The sequence below is a fragment of the Anas platyrhynchos genome, chromosome 8 (assembly GCF_047663525.1).
Source record: "Anas platyrhynchos isolate ZD024472 breed Pekin duck chromosome 8, IASCAAS_PekinDuck_T2T, whole genome shotgun sequence".
NCBI lineage: Eukaryota > Metazoa > Chordata > Aves > Anseriformes > Anatidae > Anas > Anas platyrhynchos.
The window spans coordinates 10,408,085-10,427,949 of record NC_092594.1 but is presented as its reverse complement, the minus strand read 5'-3'; the positions used below and the strand labels follow the sequence as shown (position 1 = coordinate 10,427,949).

At 38.1% G+C, this 19,865-nt stretch overlaps 1 protein-coding gene across 2 annotated transcripts in view; it reads right to left on the bottom strand.

The window, feature by feature from the left end:
- Window positions 1-1,088: 1,088 nt before the first annotated feature.
- PALMD (palmdelphin) overlaps window positions 1,089-19,865 on the bottom strand; it is a 51,014-nt gene continuing 32,237 nt past the window's right edge. For both annotated transcript variants that reach the window (XM_005018733.6, XM_021271848.4), the window contains exons 4-9: window positions 19,072-19,202; window positions 9,658-9,772; window positions 8,744-8,777; window positions 8,545-8,655; window positions 6,735-7,823; window positions 1,089-2,638 (exon numbers count right to left, since the gene is read on the bottom strand). In XM_005018733.6, the coding sequence (XP_005018790.4) occupies window positions 2,595-2,638; window positions 6,735-7,823; window positions 8,545-8,655; window positions 8,744-8,777; window positions 9,658-9,772; window positions 19,072-19,202 (1,524 nt within the window). In that variant the 3' untranslated portion in view covers window positions 1,089-2,594. The remainder of the gene's footprint in view (window positions 2,639-6,734; window positions 7,824-8,544; window positions 8,656-8,743; window positions 8,778-9,657; window positions 9,773-19,071; window positions 19,203-19,865) is intronic.

Here is a 19,865-nt window from a genome sequence, read left to right as displayed (position 1 = left end):
AGCCTAGTATAGTCTACACAAGTAGCACTAATGGGTGCTTAGGGCAAGAGATGTAATGAGACTGCAGTGATATAATGAGACTACAGTGATACTTTCCCTTCCTGGCAAGATCTCACTGCTGCTTGCCAGAGTCGGTGTAAGGAAATTGTAAGGTAGATACTGCAGTTGGACTGAACCTTTTTGATGATGGGGCTTATCCATGAAACGTATAATGAGTTCTTAAAAAATAAATGCATAAAAATCCATCGATGTTTGCCTTTATTCACTGTCAAAGCGTATGCTTTTAAGTCTGACTCTTGATATCGTTTAATGACCTGTACCTTATCTTCCTGCCTTTATCATGGTTCTGCAGACATCTCATACCAGTCTTACTGTTTTTATCCTATAGGATTGCTGTGTTCAGTCATTTTGCACTTCTGATCTATCTTGATTACCCTTCTCTTTCACCCTTCAGGGAAAGGGTGACCAAAACTCTACTTAACAAGTAAAAAAAACCTCTACTCAACATGTTAATATGCAAGACCTTGCCACAGTTGCTGGGATTTGTTGTAATGAATCCTGAACTTCTTTATGTTCATGGAGTTGATACTTTGTAAAGGCCTATCTAAAATACTGCTATGGTGTTCCCCTCTTACCCAAGAGGTTGGTAGTACTTAATAGCTACTTCTGCTGTGTAGGGTTAAGGTTTTCTGTTTTTATGCTATTTTACATCTTTCAGTACTGAATTTCACCTGCCAATTTACTTACATAATCACAATTGTGATGTCTCTTCTGTTTCCCTTCTTTTAAACTACTTCAGCAATATGTAGGGAACAGTATTTTTACCCCTTTGTCAGCTCACTTAGGATTGATAGCAGAGATCACTGGGGCAAGGCAGGGACAGATTCACAAACCCTTCTGCCTCTGTAAGACCCACCACTGTCAGTTCATGTCACTCTTTTCTACTATCTAAATTGTACCCTATTGAGAACATCTGAGTTATCTTAAATGTAGTTCCTTCTGCTCACAGAACCAAGTAATGGGAGAATAAACATCTTTAGTGAAAAGGGGAAGGGGGGAAAAAACAACAAAACAGCACAGGGTAGACATAGAGAAAATGTAATATAGTTTATTCATTTTTATCTACTATTCCAATCTCCAGGTAACAATCTCTCAAATCCTAAAATTTGAGATAATCCTACTTACTGTTCTACTTGAGTCTATGAGCCACCCAGTGTTTAGAGGCTATGTGTCAGCTGATTACTACCATCCACCCTCAGTATGAGGTAGTAGTTTTAGTTTCCTGCTCTGAAAGGAGGAGGACAAGCAGAAGGTTACAGTTGCTTTTAGGTGGTACATAATTTCTGACTCAGCTATATAAGAATAATACAACCTGAGCATTTTATCTGCTTAACCATTCAAACCAGCCTGAGATCTAATGAAATAAAGCATCACAGTGCTTTGAATATAAGGATGTAGTGCTTTGAGGCACTTTTTCCTCAAGAAGGTACTGGAAAAATCTGACTTGCCCGTGACTTTCCTAGATGTAGTTGTACTTTATGGCTGCTCTAAATGCCCTAGCTGTTTCCTCCTGTGGAAAGAATATGTTGCTTGGTGGGAGTCGTGGACCTTGCTGGAGAGCTAAGCCCAGCAGTGGCTGCCCCTACAACAGACCTGTTGTGGCTGCAGGACAAGTCACTGGCAACTCAGTATTTCTGAAAGGGGCCTTGAACTAATTTTAGCTTCCCTGGCCAAATGAAATGTGTACTAAGCACTACTTCTCAGTGCCTGACAGGTGCTGCTTGTCTGGTAGCCTGCTTCCTGGAAATGTGGGGCTTTCTATAGTGAGCTAGGAGGTGAAGCCATGCTTAGGAGATCAAGCTGTTTACAGCATTATGTGCGGGATCTGTGAGGTTATGGGTGGGAGTCATACATGGTCTGGGGAACTGAGCAAGGTCTTTTGGTGGCTATACTGTCATATGTGATGTAGAAGGGTGGGTAGACTGGGGTGCTCAAGAAGGCGGCTAAACATGTAAGTGCTGAATCTGCTGTTTTTGGATTGTTTTGCTGTTACTTAAAAAGGAATGCTTTAAATTTTGGCTTTAAATATGAAGCTTGGAAACCAGCTTTTATATTTACACTTCTTCCTGCTACTCTCTCTTATGCTTAGCTTTTAAAATAACTATTTTTTTTTTTTTTTTTTTTTAATGAATGAAACATTTTCAATCAAAAGTCAAAGCACGTGTACTTAAAACTGAAAGGATATGCTGTGAAGTTCCTGGAGAGGGATGTTTATCTGCTCTGTGTATATGGCAACAACGTATTCCTGATCGTGCATACCTGTCCCCACATCTTCACACTTGGATATACACTGCACTTATGGTCTTGGGTAACTTTACACTACCTTCAAAATACAAGCTTTGATTTGTGTGTGGCAGCTGGCCGAATCTAAAAGTCTGTTAGAGTCCATTGGGTTATGCAATGGGCAAAATAACCCAGATGCATAAAATAGAAGAACAAAGCATTAAGCATTAAGATCCAAAAGGCATGTTGAAGAAAATCTTCGTAGCTTTATTCTGCTTTGAGTAATGAAATTTACTTCCATCTTATAGCTGTTAAATCACCTTTTTCCCCAGCTTTGCCATTCTCATCCTTAGAGCTGAAAAAAAGAAAACAAAACCATTGTACTTTAAGTCTTTCTATTTCTGATGTTAAATGTTTGTATTTAGAATAATGAAGAATACACGTACCTCCAATGGTTAATCCAGCAGAATAAGCATTGTTTTAGTGTTACAGAAAGAAATTAGTAGAAGGCATTAGTTCTAGTAATTTGGCAATAAAGTGAATAATAAGAAATGTACTCCATTATCGCTATTTGAAAATTAGCACAGCTCTCTTATCTGTTTTGTTTCTGTTACCTTCGCTAACACATTACAGACAGATGGTATTGTCCTTGACTAGAAGCTGACAGATTAAAAGGATGCATGAATAATGAAACCTGTTGTTTAAACTAAACTCCTCAGTGGGCACTGTAACTGTTTGGAAGCCTTTTCCTTTTGTTGATGTTCAAAGCAAACTTCTCTCTTCCTGGTGCAGTGAGTCAGGGTGGGAGTTAGTCATATTCCTGAATTAAATGTGACGGAGTAATTCATCTGTATAAACATCAGCATGGATATAGTCTGTAACTGGGTATAAGGTAGGTTCATTTGAAAGTGACAATGCAGGGCAGATGATTAAATGTTAAGGTTATTTTTAGAATAGCAATATAATGCTTTTGTTTGATATGTAAGAGCCTCCCCTCACTAAGCTCTTGATCTGAGAATGCAGTGGGAATAATCTCCAGCCCTCTGACCTGTTAGTTTGAAGACTCACCCAAAATAGCATTTCTTCCCTCCAACATGCATGTTCTGTACTGGGAGACAGGGGGCCAAAGCAGCTGTTTACTTGATATATGCAGGTCAAACAAATGTCCAGTTCAAGTCATGTTTTGAAGATTGTTGCAAATCATAGAAGTATCTGAGTATAACCTTATTATGGGACCACTGATGTTAAGCTTAACTCTTACAAGGACTGTACTGTTTGCAGACCAAGGCATTCTGGTGGATGCAAATCCTGGTTGTGGTTTGAGAGCAATTACTCTGTCATAATCAATAGTCCAGGGATGTGATTTTGTCTTTCACTCTACATTACAGAAACATGTGGCATGTATGTGTTTTCCTTTTCTATTAAATAAACAGTTTTGTTGTACAATACTTTCTTCAGCACAAATTGGGCAAATATTGTTTTCCATTGTTGTGTATCTTCCATTGGTAAAGAAAAAGTCAGCTCATCTAGATGAGCTACCTGCCAAAAGTTGCACTTTCACTTGCCATGATAGTCTATTCTATGCTGTCAATGAGGTTTTTCTGCCTATTCAGATTGTTTTTCCTTTCTTCGTTCATTCCATTATGTCTAGCCTTTGTTATGCGTCCAAGGACTTTATTTTCCCTAGTGAGTATCGAACCTTCAAAATATTTTCATGATTGAAATTTAAAGAAGAAAATAAGCTTAATAACCCTGAATGCTAGGGTGCTAATTACAGCATGGCCATCCCTCTCCTTCTGTATTTCTGAAGGTGTGTGCCATGAGATATTGGTCTCCCACCAGGCTCATAGGGAAATAAAAATTACTCCAGTATGGAAAGAGGTATGTCCTGTGCTTCTGTCAAATTAGGGCTATGCTGAAGTCTCCTAATTTAATCCCATGTTTCTCCATATTGGTTGGGATATGGAACACTTCCTCTGCATCTAAATTGTCTTTATCATCCCTTACTTTTCAGTAACTTGCTCTGGAGTTTCATTTTGCTCTCAAAGCAAGACTGTAACATAATGGACCTCCTTCCTGGTCTGTCTTGTGCTTTCTTCCATTCTGTTCTTTCAAAGAGCCCTCAGTGTCTATTTAATGTTCAAATACTGCCATTGCTTCCCAAGTCTTAGTTTCAGAGAGGATTATTTTTCTTATACGGTTTGTTGCTTTAGTAATGAATGTTGAGATACCAAAATAATTTTCTACTCCCCTCTTTTCACCAGTGGTGTTTATGGTTAACCTGGCAGGCTGAGGCTTGAAAAGAGTTTATTTCCTAGCTCTTTGTCATTCATTGTTCTAGAAGTAGGAGGTTTTCCTGGTTTTGTTTCTTTCTTAGAATTAGCAGTGGGATTACAGGGCTGCTTGGGAAAAAATGAGTCATTTCCTGTTTTTTTCTACTGATGAAAATGTCCTAAGGAGTGGTAATAAATAGGTGGAGGGGCAAAGAGGAATATGTCTTATTTTCTGATTCTACTGGGCGCTTGAAGGTGCTCACTTGGAGGCAGAGCTGAACATGGAGGTGTGTTTTTGACTTTATTGGGGCAGTTAGCAAGCTGCTATTAATTGGAACATGGATTTTTCCTAAATGGCTATTTTCTCCTTAGTATTGTACTTGTAAGTAAATGGGTAAGACGAATATAAATTAATAGAACAGGTTCTCAAATGTCTTTGCTAGGTTTTCCACTTCCCCAAAAGTCATTATTTGTTTTCCTCTAACCTCAAAAGAGGGAAAACAAATTGCTCAGAGACTGGCAGGAAAAGTGAAGCATCAGAAGCTTCTTTTAGGAGACAAAAATAGGTGAAAGATTGTTACAGGTGGAGGTGCTCAGCTAACAGCTCAGGTATGTGGCCCACCTGAATGGTGCTGCCAGCTTTCCTCTTTCCCAGGGTCTATTCAGGTCTGCCCACACAGCAGGCTGGAGAATGAACAAATCATTTTTGCTAGCAACTAGCTTCTGGAGAGTGGGTATTGCTTCTCTGTATTGTCCAGACATACGTGATAGGGGAATTAAGACTATTCCCAAAACACGAGGGGCTAGAACAGTTGCTGGAATGGTTTATCTTGACTGTAGCCAGCCACTGGTGCTTTCATTTGTTGGCATCGAGTTTTTGGCAGCAGCCTTTGCTCCTGGGGGACACAGGAATTGCACAGGAATTGGTGCTTGGGCAAAGCAAAGGTTCTCCTGAGTGGTAGACAAGGGCAGTGACTGATCAGAAGTGCTGGACAGCACTGCTGGAGTATTTCAGGCTGTGTTGTGTGGGACTGCATGAGATTGATGCTCCTAAACTGAGAGAATTACATAACAGCTCCTCCCAGTCAGTGCATACAGCTGCACAAATACTTGAAATTTCTTTATGTGATCTAATGTCCACCCTCTCTCCTGGCTTTACTCTCACTGTTAAGAAATTCTGAAATTACAGTCCATCCTTGCACTGGCAAGGGCCTTGCACTTTTGCTTCCAAATTGCAAGATTACGCAGGATATAGTCAGGTAGAAAGGGGAGAGGGGAGGGAGAGAATGTAGAATCAGCACCCCTGGCATCCCTTTAATTCAAATGCAACATTTTCTAGTGCAGAATGTGGCTACTGTCTGAAATCTGGTGATCTGTAAATACTCCTAAATGCAGTTTAATTATATGCTCTAAAATACAACATAACCATGCTATTATCCCTTCAACCCTTCTTGCTATTGTTCTTTCACCCTTTTATTATAAATGTTATAGTAAGAAACAGACATCTTAAATATGAATAGATTATAAAAATTGCTAAGAAATAATAGTATGGTCTAACCAAATGTAGAGAGGAAAACTTTCATCGTTTTTCAGAAACTATAAAGATATTTAACTTAGGTCAACAAAAATGTTAAAACTTGCATAGACATTGTCAAGGCAAGGCTGGAAGTGTTGGTTCCAGTAAAATAATGAGTAAAACAGGTTATTAAACAGCCTTTCTGATTTAAGGTGCAATCTGGATTATCTAGGAAGTGGTTAGAATGCAGATAGGCACAAAAAATTCCAGTATGGAGACAGCATCAAGAAGCAATGCTGTTAGTTACCTTGTAGAAATGAAAATTATCCTTCTAATTGAGGTAGCATTAATGAATCCATAAATTGTAACTTTTAAGAGAACAATTTTAGTCTTTGAAAATCACAGAAACTGGCTTTTCTGCGATAGGTGGTATTTTTTCCAAAATTTTGATATGGTAACTAGTGCATTGCTAAAGATGAAATAGTTCAACAGTATCAAAATGCAGATTAGCGTTTGTTAACAAGGAAGCAAAGAAATGATTAGTAATTGCATATTGGTCCATGAAACAATCAAAGTAATAAGTGAAATAGCTGCTACCAGAGAGCAGTATCAGGTATGCTACATGAGTGAGCAGCAGCGGCATGATTTTCCTTTCCCGTTACCTGTTAATGAGGGATCTTCAGTACCGTCTCCAGATACCTGACTCTGAAGATGAATGTGGTGCGTAGGTGAGCTTAAGCGTTCCTCTTGTTCCCGTAGGGAGATGGAGTTCTTGTGGGGTGTCTTGTTCAGGCTTGAACCCAGGCTTCTCACCGGGTTCATCTGTGGCACTTCTGTGTTTTTTCTGCTTGGTGGCTTATAAACCTGGCTATAGTGGCCTATGGGATGATATGATGGTTTCTCAGATTTGCTGTTGTCGTCATCGTCATCATCAATAATAACTAATTCTGCACGGATAACCCCATCGTATCTTGACAACTTCTGATCTGCTTCTGCATCATCATCATCAATGCGCTGATAACCCATGAAAATCATTGTAACTGGTTCGGAGTCATCCACGTAACATGGTACAGCTTGGACGATTTTGTACTGAACATCTTCCTCATCTTGAGGTGCAGGGGATGTTTCATTATGATGGTAGGAGTGTAAAAACCTTGTCTCATTATGTCTTTCTATTGTATTCTGATAAGGTTTTAATTCCTCATGTGCAGCTTTTCTATTTTCGTTATGTATCATTCTGTTCTCAGGATTAGTGTGTGCTTTCTTCTCTGAATGTGAAAGTTCTGGAGAGGGAGACTTTGGTGTTGGCTTTGGAAGACCGAGCCCATTCTCTTTATGTTGCTGCATGAAGTGTTCCCCCTTAGGAGAGAATTCTGCCTGAGTGAGTCCATTCATCTCTTTTCTATGTGTGTCTTCCACTTTTAGTGCAGGGACTAATTTGTCTTTCTGAGGAGTAACTGGTCTGCAAAACTTGTTTGCAAACACAGGCTCGTGATACTCTGTGGGAGACTGGGAATTTTTTTCAGTTGCCTGCCTTAGAAGGTCCTCTACCTCAACAGGAGCAAGTTCATCCATCCCATTTTGTGTTGTGCTGCCATTTGAGGACACTGCATAGACTGACTTCCTACCATCATCATAGACTTTAATACCTGTCTCTTTAAACTCATTCGAGGGAAGAGGTATTGTTGACAACACTGTGTTTTCTCCTGTCTTCATGTCTTTTTCAACTTTAATTTCCATTGCAAACAATGCTGTTGAAAGAAACAAGTGCTTAAACTGATGATGCAGCGGCTGGAAGAGATGTTTTAGAAGAGTTCTGACAGTGATGGAGAAAGACTGTCAGAATGAATTATCAAAGATGTAAAATTATCGCATACATAACCAATGTTCCCAGGTTCTCATTCTAAATCCCCCCTTCCACCTTGTCAAAACTTGAAGTGGAAAAATATTTTTGGTTGGATCTACTTCTGCAAGGGAAAATAAGCTGATGAGGAGCCAGTTTTTGTTATGTGATTCTGACTGAGAAAGACACCTTTAACCTTAGCCTCCAGTGGTGTGCTTGGCAATAGGAGTTGAAAGACCTTGACATTCTACAAACTGAAAGTTTTGGGCACTCAGAGGGGTTAGAAAGTGGTGTTGGTAGGAAATAACCAGGTACTGCCAGTTACCTGGTGGATGTAACTGCTGGCAGAAAATGTGAAATGTGTAGCATGAAGGAAGGAGCTACTAAGTTATGCCAAATAAAGTACTGGAAGGAAGCTTCGGTGTTGAAAACATTTGATCTTATTCTCAAAAGCAAATGCCTGGTGTCCCACCTCTCAGTTTTGTTGACATCACTGATAACATAATGCAGCTTAACTGAGAACATCATCTCATATCTATAATGCTCATCCTTTCCTTAAAGTGTTAGATTCAATTTTTAGGAAGCCTTTGCAAATACTGGCAGCCTTTGCAGTTGTTAGTAAGCAGTACCTTTTCTCTTTTCTTCATCATCAGTGACAGTATGTCCTGCCCTCTTCAGTGCAGAAGGTCTGAAATACTTGGGAAGGTCAGGTATGCTGGCATATATGTAGTCAGCTGCCTCTGAATAAAGAATATCACCAATGCACTTATTTATGTTTTTACTGACTTTTACAAGAACTTTTTTTGAATTAGTTTTTACAAAACGTACCTTCTTCAGCTTCTGCTTTTTCAGTCTTCACTGACTAGGAAAGAGAACCATTAATAATAAATGTGATTGGTCAGTTTTAAGACATTAACTAGACAGTGTTTTGCTTTACATAATAGTTTTAACTTCTGTACATGGTTTCATACTGAGAGGTACCTAAAGGTGGAATCTGCTCAGCTTGGAGTATGGCAAGTGGGAAAGAGGAACTTGCTTCTGGTCATCTTACCCTGTGTCACTTAGAATCATATTGGTAAAGACAAGACATCAGGAAGTGTTACTCAGTGAAACAGCCTCATGCTGTAGCCTAGACCAATTGACTTCAATGATTTTTTCAAAGGCCGTACTTTGGCTTTCCAGTTAATTATCTCCCTGCTTATTTTTAAAGTGTATATGTGCATATGTAAGAGCAACTGGAAAACTGAGGTTGTTTCATCATTTTTTTAAGAAGGCTTCAAATTTTCAAATATCAAAATGACCTTTAGACAAAGGCTAACGATACATCACTTTTCGCTATAGCTTCTCTCAGGGACTGAGGGGAAAGCATGATGCAGTTTAGTTGGATGCATCACCTGAAGGAGCGTAAGTCGTTCTCTGTATGACTGTGTATATCTCTGTTCTCTGTGTATATCTTTTGCTGAGGTGCAAAGTTGTTGATTGGTGGCAGTGCTGTTTTCTTGAGATGTGCTATAAGTATGTTATGACAGGAATTGTTTCCTGACCTCCAACCCCTGCTCCAAACAGCAAATGGAAATATATGGGCACTTGAACAATATAATTTCTTGGCCCCTCTTTGTATTTGATCTACTGTTTTAGAACAAAGGCTCATGACCACTTACATGATCCAGCTAGCTCTTCTTTCCCTGATTATGATGATGAATAAGTAACACATTCTACCTCTGGAGTAATTTGGCACTTACCTTTATTATGTCTTCTGTTGTTTTCTCAACTGACTTAAGTTTCTTTAAAATAGATTCTTCCTTAGCTGAGACTTTCATTTCCTCTTTTTCAAGGGCCTCGATTTCCTTCTCCAGTCTGCAATTACAATTCCCTTTGATTTAATATCAGGAAGAGAACAACACTGCAGACTTGATTCATTTTGAATACAGACACTAGTGGGGCTGATTCTACTTACCCTGGCAAATCTCACTCTGATATAAAATCAGCTTGTAATTTCACATGCCTCAGGAAAAACTGAAATAGTATTCTCAGCTTTTAAAAAACGTACCTGCCAAACTCCTGGGCCTACTGTGAAAACAGTGACTGAAGTTAACTTATTTACTTTTCATGAGAGAATAGGTAAGGAATATATGCCCCCATGGGATTACCTCATCTTTAAGCAAATTTTCTCTCTACGTTGTCTCAAGAAATGTGATCATTCCACGGTAATTATGATGTAGGAAACTAGTGTAGTTACATACACCAGGATTACAACTTTCTTTTTTCTTCATTGTGTGTGTACTTGAACATTTGGGACAAAAGCTGTGAATTCTGTGGTTGTAAAGGTCAGAAGGATGTTCTTCTAACTCCGAGAGTTAGAGTTATATGAGGTCACCTCGCACATTGTATTTTAATATATGTATCTAAGCTGAATTCAGGAGGATAACCTAAATAGAAAAGGTCTCATCAATCTAGTAGAAGCTGGAATTCCCATAAGACCATCTTTATCCATGGAAATAAAATTGCATTCATATTTCTGAGAAAGAGCAGGTATTGTGCTGATATATGAAGGCTTTATTTGATAAAATAATGGCATTTGCAAATACTTTTTGTAGATCTACAATAGGTAAAACAGCACTTAAATGATTTTCTAATGTAAAAATTAATATAGCTAGGAATCACAATAGTGATATGTTTTGCAGACTACTTTTATGAAGTGATAACTTCATAATCATGTGGATTTTGAATACCATGCAAACTGCACAGCAGCGGATGCTAAGAGAGACTGAAGTCCGAAGCTTTCTTATGAGTTTGTTTTGGGACCAAGAATGAAGAATTTGCAGTCACCTAGATTGGTAAAGAGGCTTTCCAAAGGTAGGCTCAGACACCAAGACAGTTCTCTACAGTTTTGCGTGTGTGAATGTGGGTTCTGGGATTTCAAATTTATTTGCTTTGGTAAAATAGATGTAACAAAGCCTGACTGACAATGGAAACTTGGTTCTTGAGGTGAATAAATGCAAGATATTTATGATTATAAGATATTTATATATGCAAGATAAGTGTGGGGGCAGGATGGGTGTGTGACTGCAGCATTTCTGATAGCTACAACAGCTCTTGTCTAGTCTACAAACTTTAAAACACCAGGCAGTTTTAAGAGTTCCACTTCAGGATTGTGCACTAAGGTGTCTGCAGATATAGGTGTGCTTCCTAATTGTTCATCACTTTTTTTTACTTGATTCTCTGGGAAAATGCTGAAATCAAGTCTCTGGAAAGGATTTTTTTTCAGCATAACAGTAGTCATATTCAATGTACCTACGGCAAGCAGCTTGGAAGGCTAATGTTTGAAGTGTTTGCTCAAGTAATATCCTCAGCTGTATTACCAATGAACGGGCAAGAGAAACTGAGCACTTCATACTGTACTGATACATGTCGCATCAGGTGTTAATAACCACTTCATAAACTTGGATTTAGACGAGATTTCCTGCACTAAAACAATTTGTAAGGGTCCATTTAGTACAGAAGGAGACTTTGCTTGCACCTCAGTCTAGTCAGTGAGAGTTTTGTTTTACAAAGATAACTTAAGGATACCAAACACACTAACTTTGGATATTCTCTAGAACAGGATATTCAGCACTGGGCTCATCTCCATCAGATTTTACTAGCACAAGTCACTTGCCAGTGAAGACACGGCTGGTGGGTTATTTTCTTTAAAAGCCCTCATTCTGTAAAAGATTGAAGTTCAGCAGTCAGAATTTTTTGGCCTATTGATTTGTACTCTAGCCTTGTACTTGGTTTAAAAAGGGCCACAGCTCCCTTTCTCCTTCCCCTTTTTTGTTGTATGTTAAAGCTATATGATATGGTTTCTTGCATATTAAAGCTGAGTTAAATGTTTAAGGTGTCTCTTTCTTAACTGGAGTTCTTATTTTCTCAGCACTAAGATGTTTGATGAAAAATTTCTAGTCAGAAAGGTCCAGAACAAAATGTTTAACTTCTGTATATGTGAGAGGGAGAAATCTATGCCTGGTTGTTAAAGCACGTCTATAAGGTAAAGTATCTCAGTCAAATTCTTTTCTCTGGTGTGACTAAGGTAGTGACTTTAGGGAGGTGCCCCACAACCTATTTTTTCCTCTGTAGTCAAGACATTTCCATTCTGCATAAGCACATATTTGGGGGGATTTAGATAAAAGCTTTCGTTGTAGCCTACTAGTCATCAAGTCACTTTTCCATGGGGGAGATTCATAATCAAGTCCAAATTTAGCTCTGAACTGGATCTCTCCTGCTATGGATGAGTGCAATATAGCCTTGGACTTCTGGTTCATCTCTTTCTCCTTCTTGCAAACCCTTTAGCTTCAACTTATAGGAAAAAAAAACAGAAGTACATTTTTAAATGTTCCACATTTAACTAAAATATGTCTTCCATTGTTTTTGAATCCTGTAGAAGCTGATGACTGTAGACTTAAGGCAACTGCAAAAGGTATCATAGTTGCTGACTCTCTAGTCATAAGAGAATTATCACTGGATGATCAGATCCAAAACTAAAAATAAAATAATGATGGACTGTACTCCAATACGCTAGGAAAAACTGCATTATGGTTTGACTTTTTCTTTAGTATGGACTAAGATCTAAGACACCATACCAAAGTCAATGCTAATAATAGAAATTTCAACTCCATTTAAAACAGTAAGCAGGCCAGAATAGTTGAATGCAGCCTAGCAGAGAAGCATTATTTAACTGCTTTTGAGTGATTGCTGGAGGACTCTGAATAATGTTGTGGCTCTTGCCCTTTTTAAAATCAAAGTTGAAGAGCTACAATAGTAGAACACTATGTGGATTTTCAGCTGGTGATAAGAAGATCCTCTTTTTTGCAACACATATGGTATCACAGATCTCAGAACTGAGATGTGAAGAAAAGTGCATTCAGGATGAAAGTAAAACAAATAAAAATAAGAACTCTTACCGTGCTATGAAAGAACTAATGTAATGACCACATTCTATATTTCTACATTTCTTACAGAATACTATTTAATATATCGAAATGTGGTTTTACAGGAGACTTTGATTGCAATATTATAATGTTAAAATTAATCATTAAAAACTTATAGAAACATAATGAACTAAAGGATCATTAACCTTTGTTAAGGGTTTGTTTTAGTCTGGACTGTAACTGCTGCTAGACACAGGTGTAAGAAGAAGAAAAATCTTGGAAAGTTATTAAAAAAGTAAAGTGGGGGGTGGATGAGATGGCTAGGCAAAAAGAAAAAAATAAAAAAAAGTTATCTGTGACATCAAGAAGTGTATTTAATTTTCTGTATGCTCTCATGCCCATACAAACACCCACTTCAAGTGGTAACTAAGAGGACTGATCAGTGGGGCTAAAGAAAAATTATACTTATGCAAATCGAAAATTGCATCAGAACTTGTCTCTTTTTTTTAACACATACTAGTATATAGATGTAAATACCTCTTATGGTTCATTTTTTCAGAGGATGTTGTGTATATGCACATTAGGACTTGTTGAAAGGCAACTTTTTAAAAACACAATATATGTTGTTTAAAAAATCAAAGTCCTTTTGACTTTGTACAGGTCAAAATTTAGGCCAGGATCTCTTTCCAGTGTTTAAATCTTTAGCAGTTTCTAAATACTCTGAATCAATGACATTTTTAGGAAGTTAATCACAGTCTGGTTTGAAAGGGTCTAGCAGCTGAAACAGTGACTATTTTAGAACAAACTAAAGCTAATATATATATATATATTTTTCATGTTGTTGCTCTGTCTTGCAGAGGACTGGAAGCATAATGCAGTTACTGTATTAAATCAGTCCTCTGGATATTTGTCCTTTCCTCCTTGAGTAGTGTTTGTTGTTTTAGAGGGTAAAGAAAGTAGTAGGGAGATGTGGAATTAAATAAGGAGCTTTAGAAGATGAGATTCTAAACTGGTGGTGTCTCTGCCAAAGCAGCAGCTGAGTTATCAAATTCTTCAATGTATACCTGACTGCTGCAGGCCACCAGCTGATCTGTGATTGGCACCACTACCACCCCAGAAGAAAAAGGCTTATGGATGAAAAACAGATAGTAGGATACCACCCTGGAGGATACCAGACTGAGAGGAAAAGGCAGCATAGCAAGTCTTTGCATGTTTTGAGGTGAGTCAATGCTTTAGCAGCACTGGAAACCATCTAGCCTTAGCCTGCCTTAATGTATGTATCACATTACAAACCAGAGTAGTCCTTAGTAACATGGTGATGTTTGTGCATTTTTTTTAAGTATGTTGTTTAGCAACCAAGTCTGTCACAAATGAATGCTATTTGCTGAAAATCAAACGATAAAATGGGACCGAATCTTTATTCACCTTGTTCCCTGACCCACAACATGCTCACTTGGCTCACTGCAACTTCTAACAGATAAACAAGGTGAATAGAAAAAAATGTGTAAATGCTGTTTTTGTCTGTAACCAGAGCTTTGAGTCACTTGTCTGTAAGGTGGCTCAGGCCACCCACTGTTCACTGTTTTACTGTCACTACAAAGAATAGAACCTTCTCTTTTATTGAAAAATGCCCAAATCCTAACAGATAAATGCTAGCTCTATTTGATATGCAAGTAAAGAGTGTTTTAAAACAGGTTTAGGAGAGTAATGGAAATGCCACTGTTGTAAATAACTTGCATACAACTGCAAGTGATTGTGCTTTCAGCTGAGAGAAACATTCATGGTTCTAGGGGTATTGAAAAAAATATCTTCATTTTTTTTAATTGATAATGACAACCACATAACTGTCAGAGTGGACAGAATCTACCTGAGGCAACAGTGAATTTCAATAATTGGATGCACAGTAGAAAAATTCTACTGAGCTTCTCAACATATTGTATTGTTACTGCATGACAAGTGTGTACATGATCAGTATTGCAATTTGATAGCATAGGTCAGAAGTGTGACTTCATTTTATGTATATGTAGTCAGGCCAGCTTTTACTAGCTTGGGTACCATCTATGACATGGCAAAAGTGCTGTGCAAGTATGGTGAGTGCACATGTTGTGCTTTTTAGTGGACTTTGTTCATGCTAGACTTGGCATTACTAGGTTTCTCTATCTCTGTCTAGTTTGAAACCGGGTTGAGGATGTTTAAACAAGACATGATATGGAAGAGAGCATGGATGCCTCTCTGGAGGCCTTTGCCAGACTACTATTGAACAGTGGTAGGAGGTATAACTTACAGGAGGAGGTGTTTGAGGATAAACCTGCTTAAATGTTTAGTTCAGAGGGAAGTTTCCGTATGACTCAAGCTATGTTCTTCTGCCTCAGTTCTCTATCTGTAAAGTCAAATACCTTGCCTATCTCCTCTGTGTGTAATGAGGATAAAAGCTGCCCAAGTCTCTAAAGTATGGATTGCCTAGTTACAAGAATAAATATATCAATAACGAAAATGTTTCTTTTGCTAGTAAAGCCTTAAAACCTCCAAAATATCTTTAAAACTTCAGCAATGCTGATATAAGTACTTTTTCTACTGCTAGGTGGGTCAGGAATATATATTATATATAATATATATTATATATAATATATATAATATTAGGACCATTTCTGTACCTATTCTTACTTCCAGAATGCATGTTTCTTGTTGTATTGTACCTTGCTTGGTGATGAAACTGTTTTTTCATGCTTTTTTTGATTTCTAGTGGGTGAACATCATCACTTATTTTTTTCTATATGCTGTCTTGCAAAACACATCCACAATAGAAGGAAACAATATTTGCTACGTAAGTACTACTTCATTGTACCTGTGCAGTTATAGTGAGAGTGAAGACACTGTCATTCTGTTATACTTTCATTTAATCTTTTCATTTTATGCTTGTCATTTTTCTGGTGTCTTTCACTCCAAATATATCTGAAGTATTTCACATATACATCAGGCAGTAGGAATCATTTTAAGGAGGAAGCAATGTAGGGGAGGTTGCCAGAAGGTCATGGGCAAGAAAAGTTAGTTGGTGAGTCTGGTATTAACAACAAATAGTTGTAGAAATATTTAGTGGGGAAAAAAACAAACAATTGCCATGAAACAGTGGTGTGTGTGTATATATATATGTGTGTGTGTATGTATATATATAAAGATGAAACATTGAAACATGCAGGGGTGTTGTAAAGAGAATAACAATCTTAATAAGAGGAGAAAGGCCTGTGTCTAAAACCAAACATTTAGTGCAACTTTTCTACTGTGGTACTTAAGGTTGCAAGCAAAGTTATTTCATTTTCATCAACGTTTAAATTGCTGATTTATGGTCAGAATTTCAGCCATCCAGATGCACAAACATTGCTTGTGCTTGTAATTAAGTCAATTGGAGTTAAGTAGGAGAACTCATGCCTAATACATTTCTCTGAAATGCAGGCATATAAATAGAAAGTAGTTTGAAAAACAACAAAAACTGGCATCCCTGAATCTGACCTACATGGGAAAGGAATTCTAAACTCTTTTTTGGGGTGCAGGCTGAATGTTAATCAAGTTTCTGGTAAAAATTCCAGTTGGAATGTAACAGACGTTTCTGTAGTTAGGCTGTTGCAGGTTCAAGCGTACATTGAGTTTATGAGCTCAGGAACTTTGGCCTTGTTTGGTGTAATGTGTGCTCTTGGTCATGTGATACAGTACTAAATGTGCAGCCATTCACAGTGCATCTGCATACAGGCCTTGTAATTATATATATATAAAACTACACAAATGTTTATATATGAAGAGGTGGTCTGAGATTTTGCTCTGGGATTCATGATGTCCTTTAAATAAACAATCAGGTATAAATGAATGGTTTAGCACTCTCATTTCTCTTGCTTCTTCCTTAAAGCAAAAATGCATTTAGAAATTTTCATTTTAATGTCTATGGCTGTATTTCAAAGGACCTGCAAGCTTCTAATTCAGGTAAATTTTATAAATTTATTACTCCTTCTCAACTCAACTGCAATCTGGAATTAAAGCAGAAAAATTAAAATTTCCTTGATGCTAATTTACCTCTATGAGTTAATGTTTTTTGGGTTTCAAGCTCCAGATTGGTTACTGTTTTACTATTTGTAATAGTGTTAAATTATAATCAGACTAAAAAAATGTATAGCTGCATTCAGAGAAGTGAAGCTTAATATGGGTGTAATAGAGAATTAAAAGTAGAAATGGTGTAAACAGAAATTAAGGACGCTGAGCTGAAGACAAAGTCAAGACAGCAATTACAAGAACAGCATCAAAATACCCCACAACTGGAAGGAGAACCCAGATCCTGGGAGATGTTGAAATGGCATTGCATATCTGACTTATCAGTCCTATTTGCTGAAATCTCTTAAAAACCATCCTGTAATACTAATTAAGTTTCAATCCTGCTTTCCCTCCTGTCCTGTTTCTGGGAAGACTTGGACTTGCTGCCAGCATTGCTGTGAGACAGCTTAATTGCGATGACTCAGGTGCAGGGAACCCTTAAGGTTTGTTATCAGGTAACAGACTAGATTTAGATGCTGGAGATTAGCTTTCCTGATGGAACACCTCCGTGTTTATAAGGCAGTTTATATAGCAGAAGTTAAACAGTTTTTCTTTTTAGTGGCATAGACACTTACAGGCCTCCACTATAATAGCATTGCTTATTCTTTACTCAGTCATCAAATTAATTAGCACCAGTGTAGGTTTTGTCAGGAGAATAAAAACATCCTTTCCCCAACATATCTACACACCAAATCCATTACCAGACTTGGTTCTGAAGCTTAAAAAAAATAAATCTCCTCTCACCAAATTTGTTGGGGCACAAAGGAGACTTCAGCTAAACCTCCAGCTCTTACCTGAAGTCAACAGGATTTTGAAATCTATTCTACCTTCCCAGTGCCTGGAAAAGGGTTGAACTTCCACTAGACTGGTGGGGAGTTGCCTACTCTGTGCAACTTCCCCAGTGCTCCTGCTCCACACAGCTCCGTTTCGTGTGATCACACAGGCAAAGGGACCCCTCTCACATATTCATAAACACCACCTGTGGGATGTTTTAGAGTACAGTCTTCCTCCTACCACTGCAACAAAGAATTCCAGAGAGCTACTTGATAAGCTGTTCTGTTGAGAAAAGTGCTTTCAAGCAAGAAGTCAGCATAATTATAGGAAAAACTAGCACAGGCTGTTGCCTGTCAGTGAGGAGAATTATCATTTGTGTCAGATGGAGTAAGGGGGGGAGTGGGTGGGAGATAACCAGTGGAGATAATGTGGGTGACAACTTTGCCAAAATACTGTGTAGGAGGACAGTGGAGGAAGAAGAGAGGAAGGTGATATTGAACTTAAATAGAGGAAGAAGCCTAAAAAAAAAAAAAAGAAAAAAAAAAAGTGTGTGTATGTGGGTGTGTTTTGTTTCTTTCCTGAATCTAAAGCAACCAAAACACTTCAGCTTTGCTGTGGATGCTAATGGGAGGTACAGCTCAGGATGCCTGGATCCAGTTTTTATACAGAGCTGTACTGTGTTTGGGAAAAGCTAACTTCAGATAACATAATGAGTGCCTAGAATTACATTCGTAGTAAATAAAAGAGCCATATGTATGACGGCCTGTGGAGGTCAAAGTTATCTCTCTGTGGGATGGCAGCACTAGGGAATAAGATTTATAGAGATACTTTTAATAAAAAATAAATACAAAAAGGCCTTCTCTATAACAGGCTTCTGTGATTAAATTGAGGGCACCACTGCATGGAAGATAAGTGAAAGTAAGGCAAGTGACACTAATAGGGGTGGACAGTTTGTGATGTTTAGAAGTGCTGTGGTATGGTAGAAATCAAGTATTAAAGGCTGTGTGGAATCTAGCAAAATTGAAGAAGTTCTGAAATGATTTACTGATATTTTAAAAATCTGACTCAACAATGACTCTCTTAGAGCAAAACCATACACTGGCTTACATCTGAGTATAGCATGGCATGTATCTGGAATTAGAAACAAATACTTTTCAAAATATTTGTGTGGTTTGACAAAATTGGTGACATAGAAGCTTCCATAGAAGCTTTGCGACATAGAAGCATTTTTTATGCTCTAATTCTAGCTGATCAGAAAATACAACAAAGACTGCTTTACTCTGTATCACACTGCATGTGTTTAACCCTCACTGACATTGTAATCTTTCACAAAGGAAGGTGAGACGTTTAAGGAAGGACCACTTAAACCCAGACAGAGGGAAAGGGTTACTACCCTACCTGAAGATGTCTTGTTCCAGCTCATGAGTTCGTTGTTGGTCCTCTCGATTCTGCTTTTGCATTTCTTCTTGCTCTTTTGGAGTGAGAGAACTAAGGCCATCCAAAAGCCATCTTTCTCTCAAGGCCTTTTTCTGACAGGAGAAATACAGACAAGCGTACTTTAAAAGTTAGTCTATTCAATCATTTACTGTATTTGCCTTGCTGTCATAGATGTGCTCCACACTTTTGTGTCGTATCTAACATAATGCAATCTAACAGGGCAACTGCCACTGAAAGAGAAGTACTAAAAAACAAGGTTTGAGATTGACTTAAAAAGAAAATCAGTAAGAACAGTGTCCCGTTTTATTAGTTTACCCAAAGTAAAGGTAGAGGACATCAGTTTCTACCTGACATCCTAAGGTATTCAGCATTTCTGAGTGGTGCTTTTGTCCTCAGTAAAGCAGAATGGTTGGGCCAAAGCGCACATTTTACAGATTCATGCAAAAGGCCCCAGCCAGAAGTGCTATGGTTTATTTCTGTAGCCCTGGTTTATTGGGTCATGGCACTACATAAATGCTGCGGGAGAGAGGAAAAAGATGAGAAGCTTCTGTAAATAAGGTTGTTTTGGGTAAGAGATCTCTGGGAAGTTGATGATGCAACACTATCTCCCGAGTTTAAAAGAACTTGAGTAATTCAGCATTTCGTCTGGTGAGGGGATTTGGGGTAAGAGTAGGACTGGAAAGGTGAAGCTCAGAATGCCGATACCTGGTTAGTCTTTGAGCAGACCTACAACATATTTAGAACTGCTACTGTAG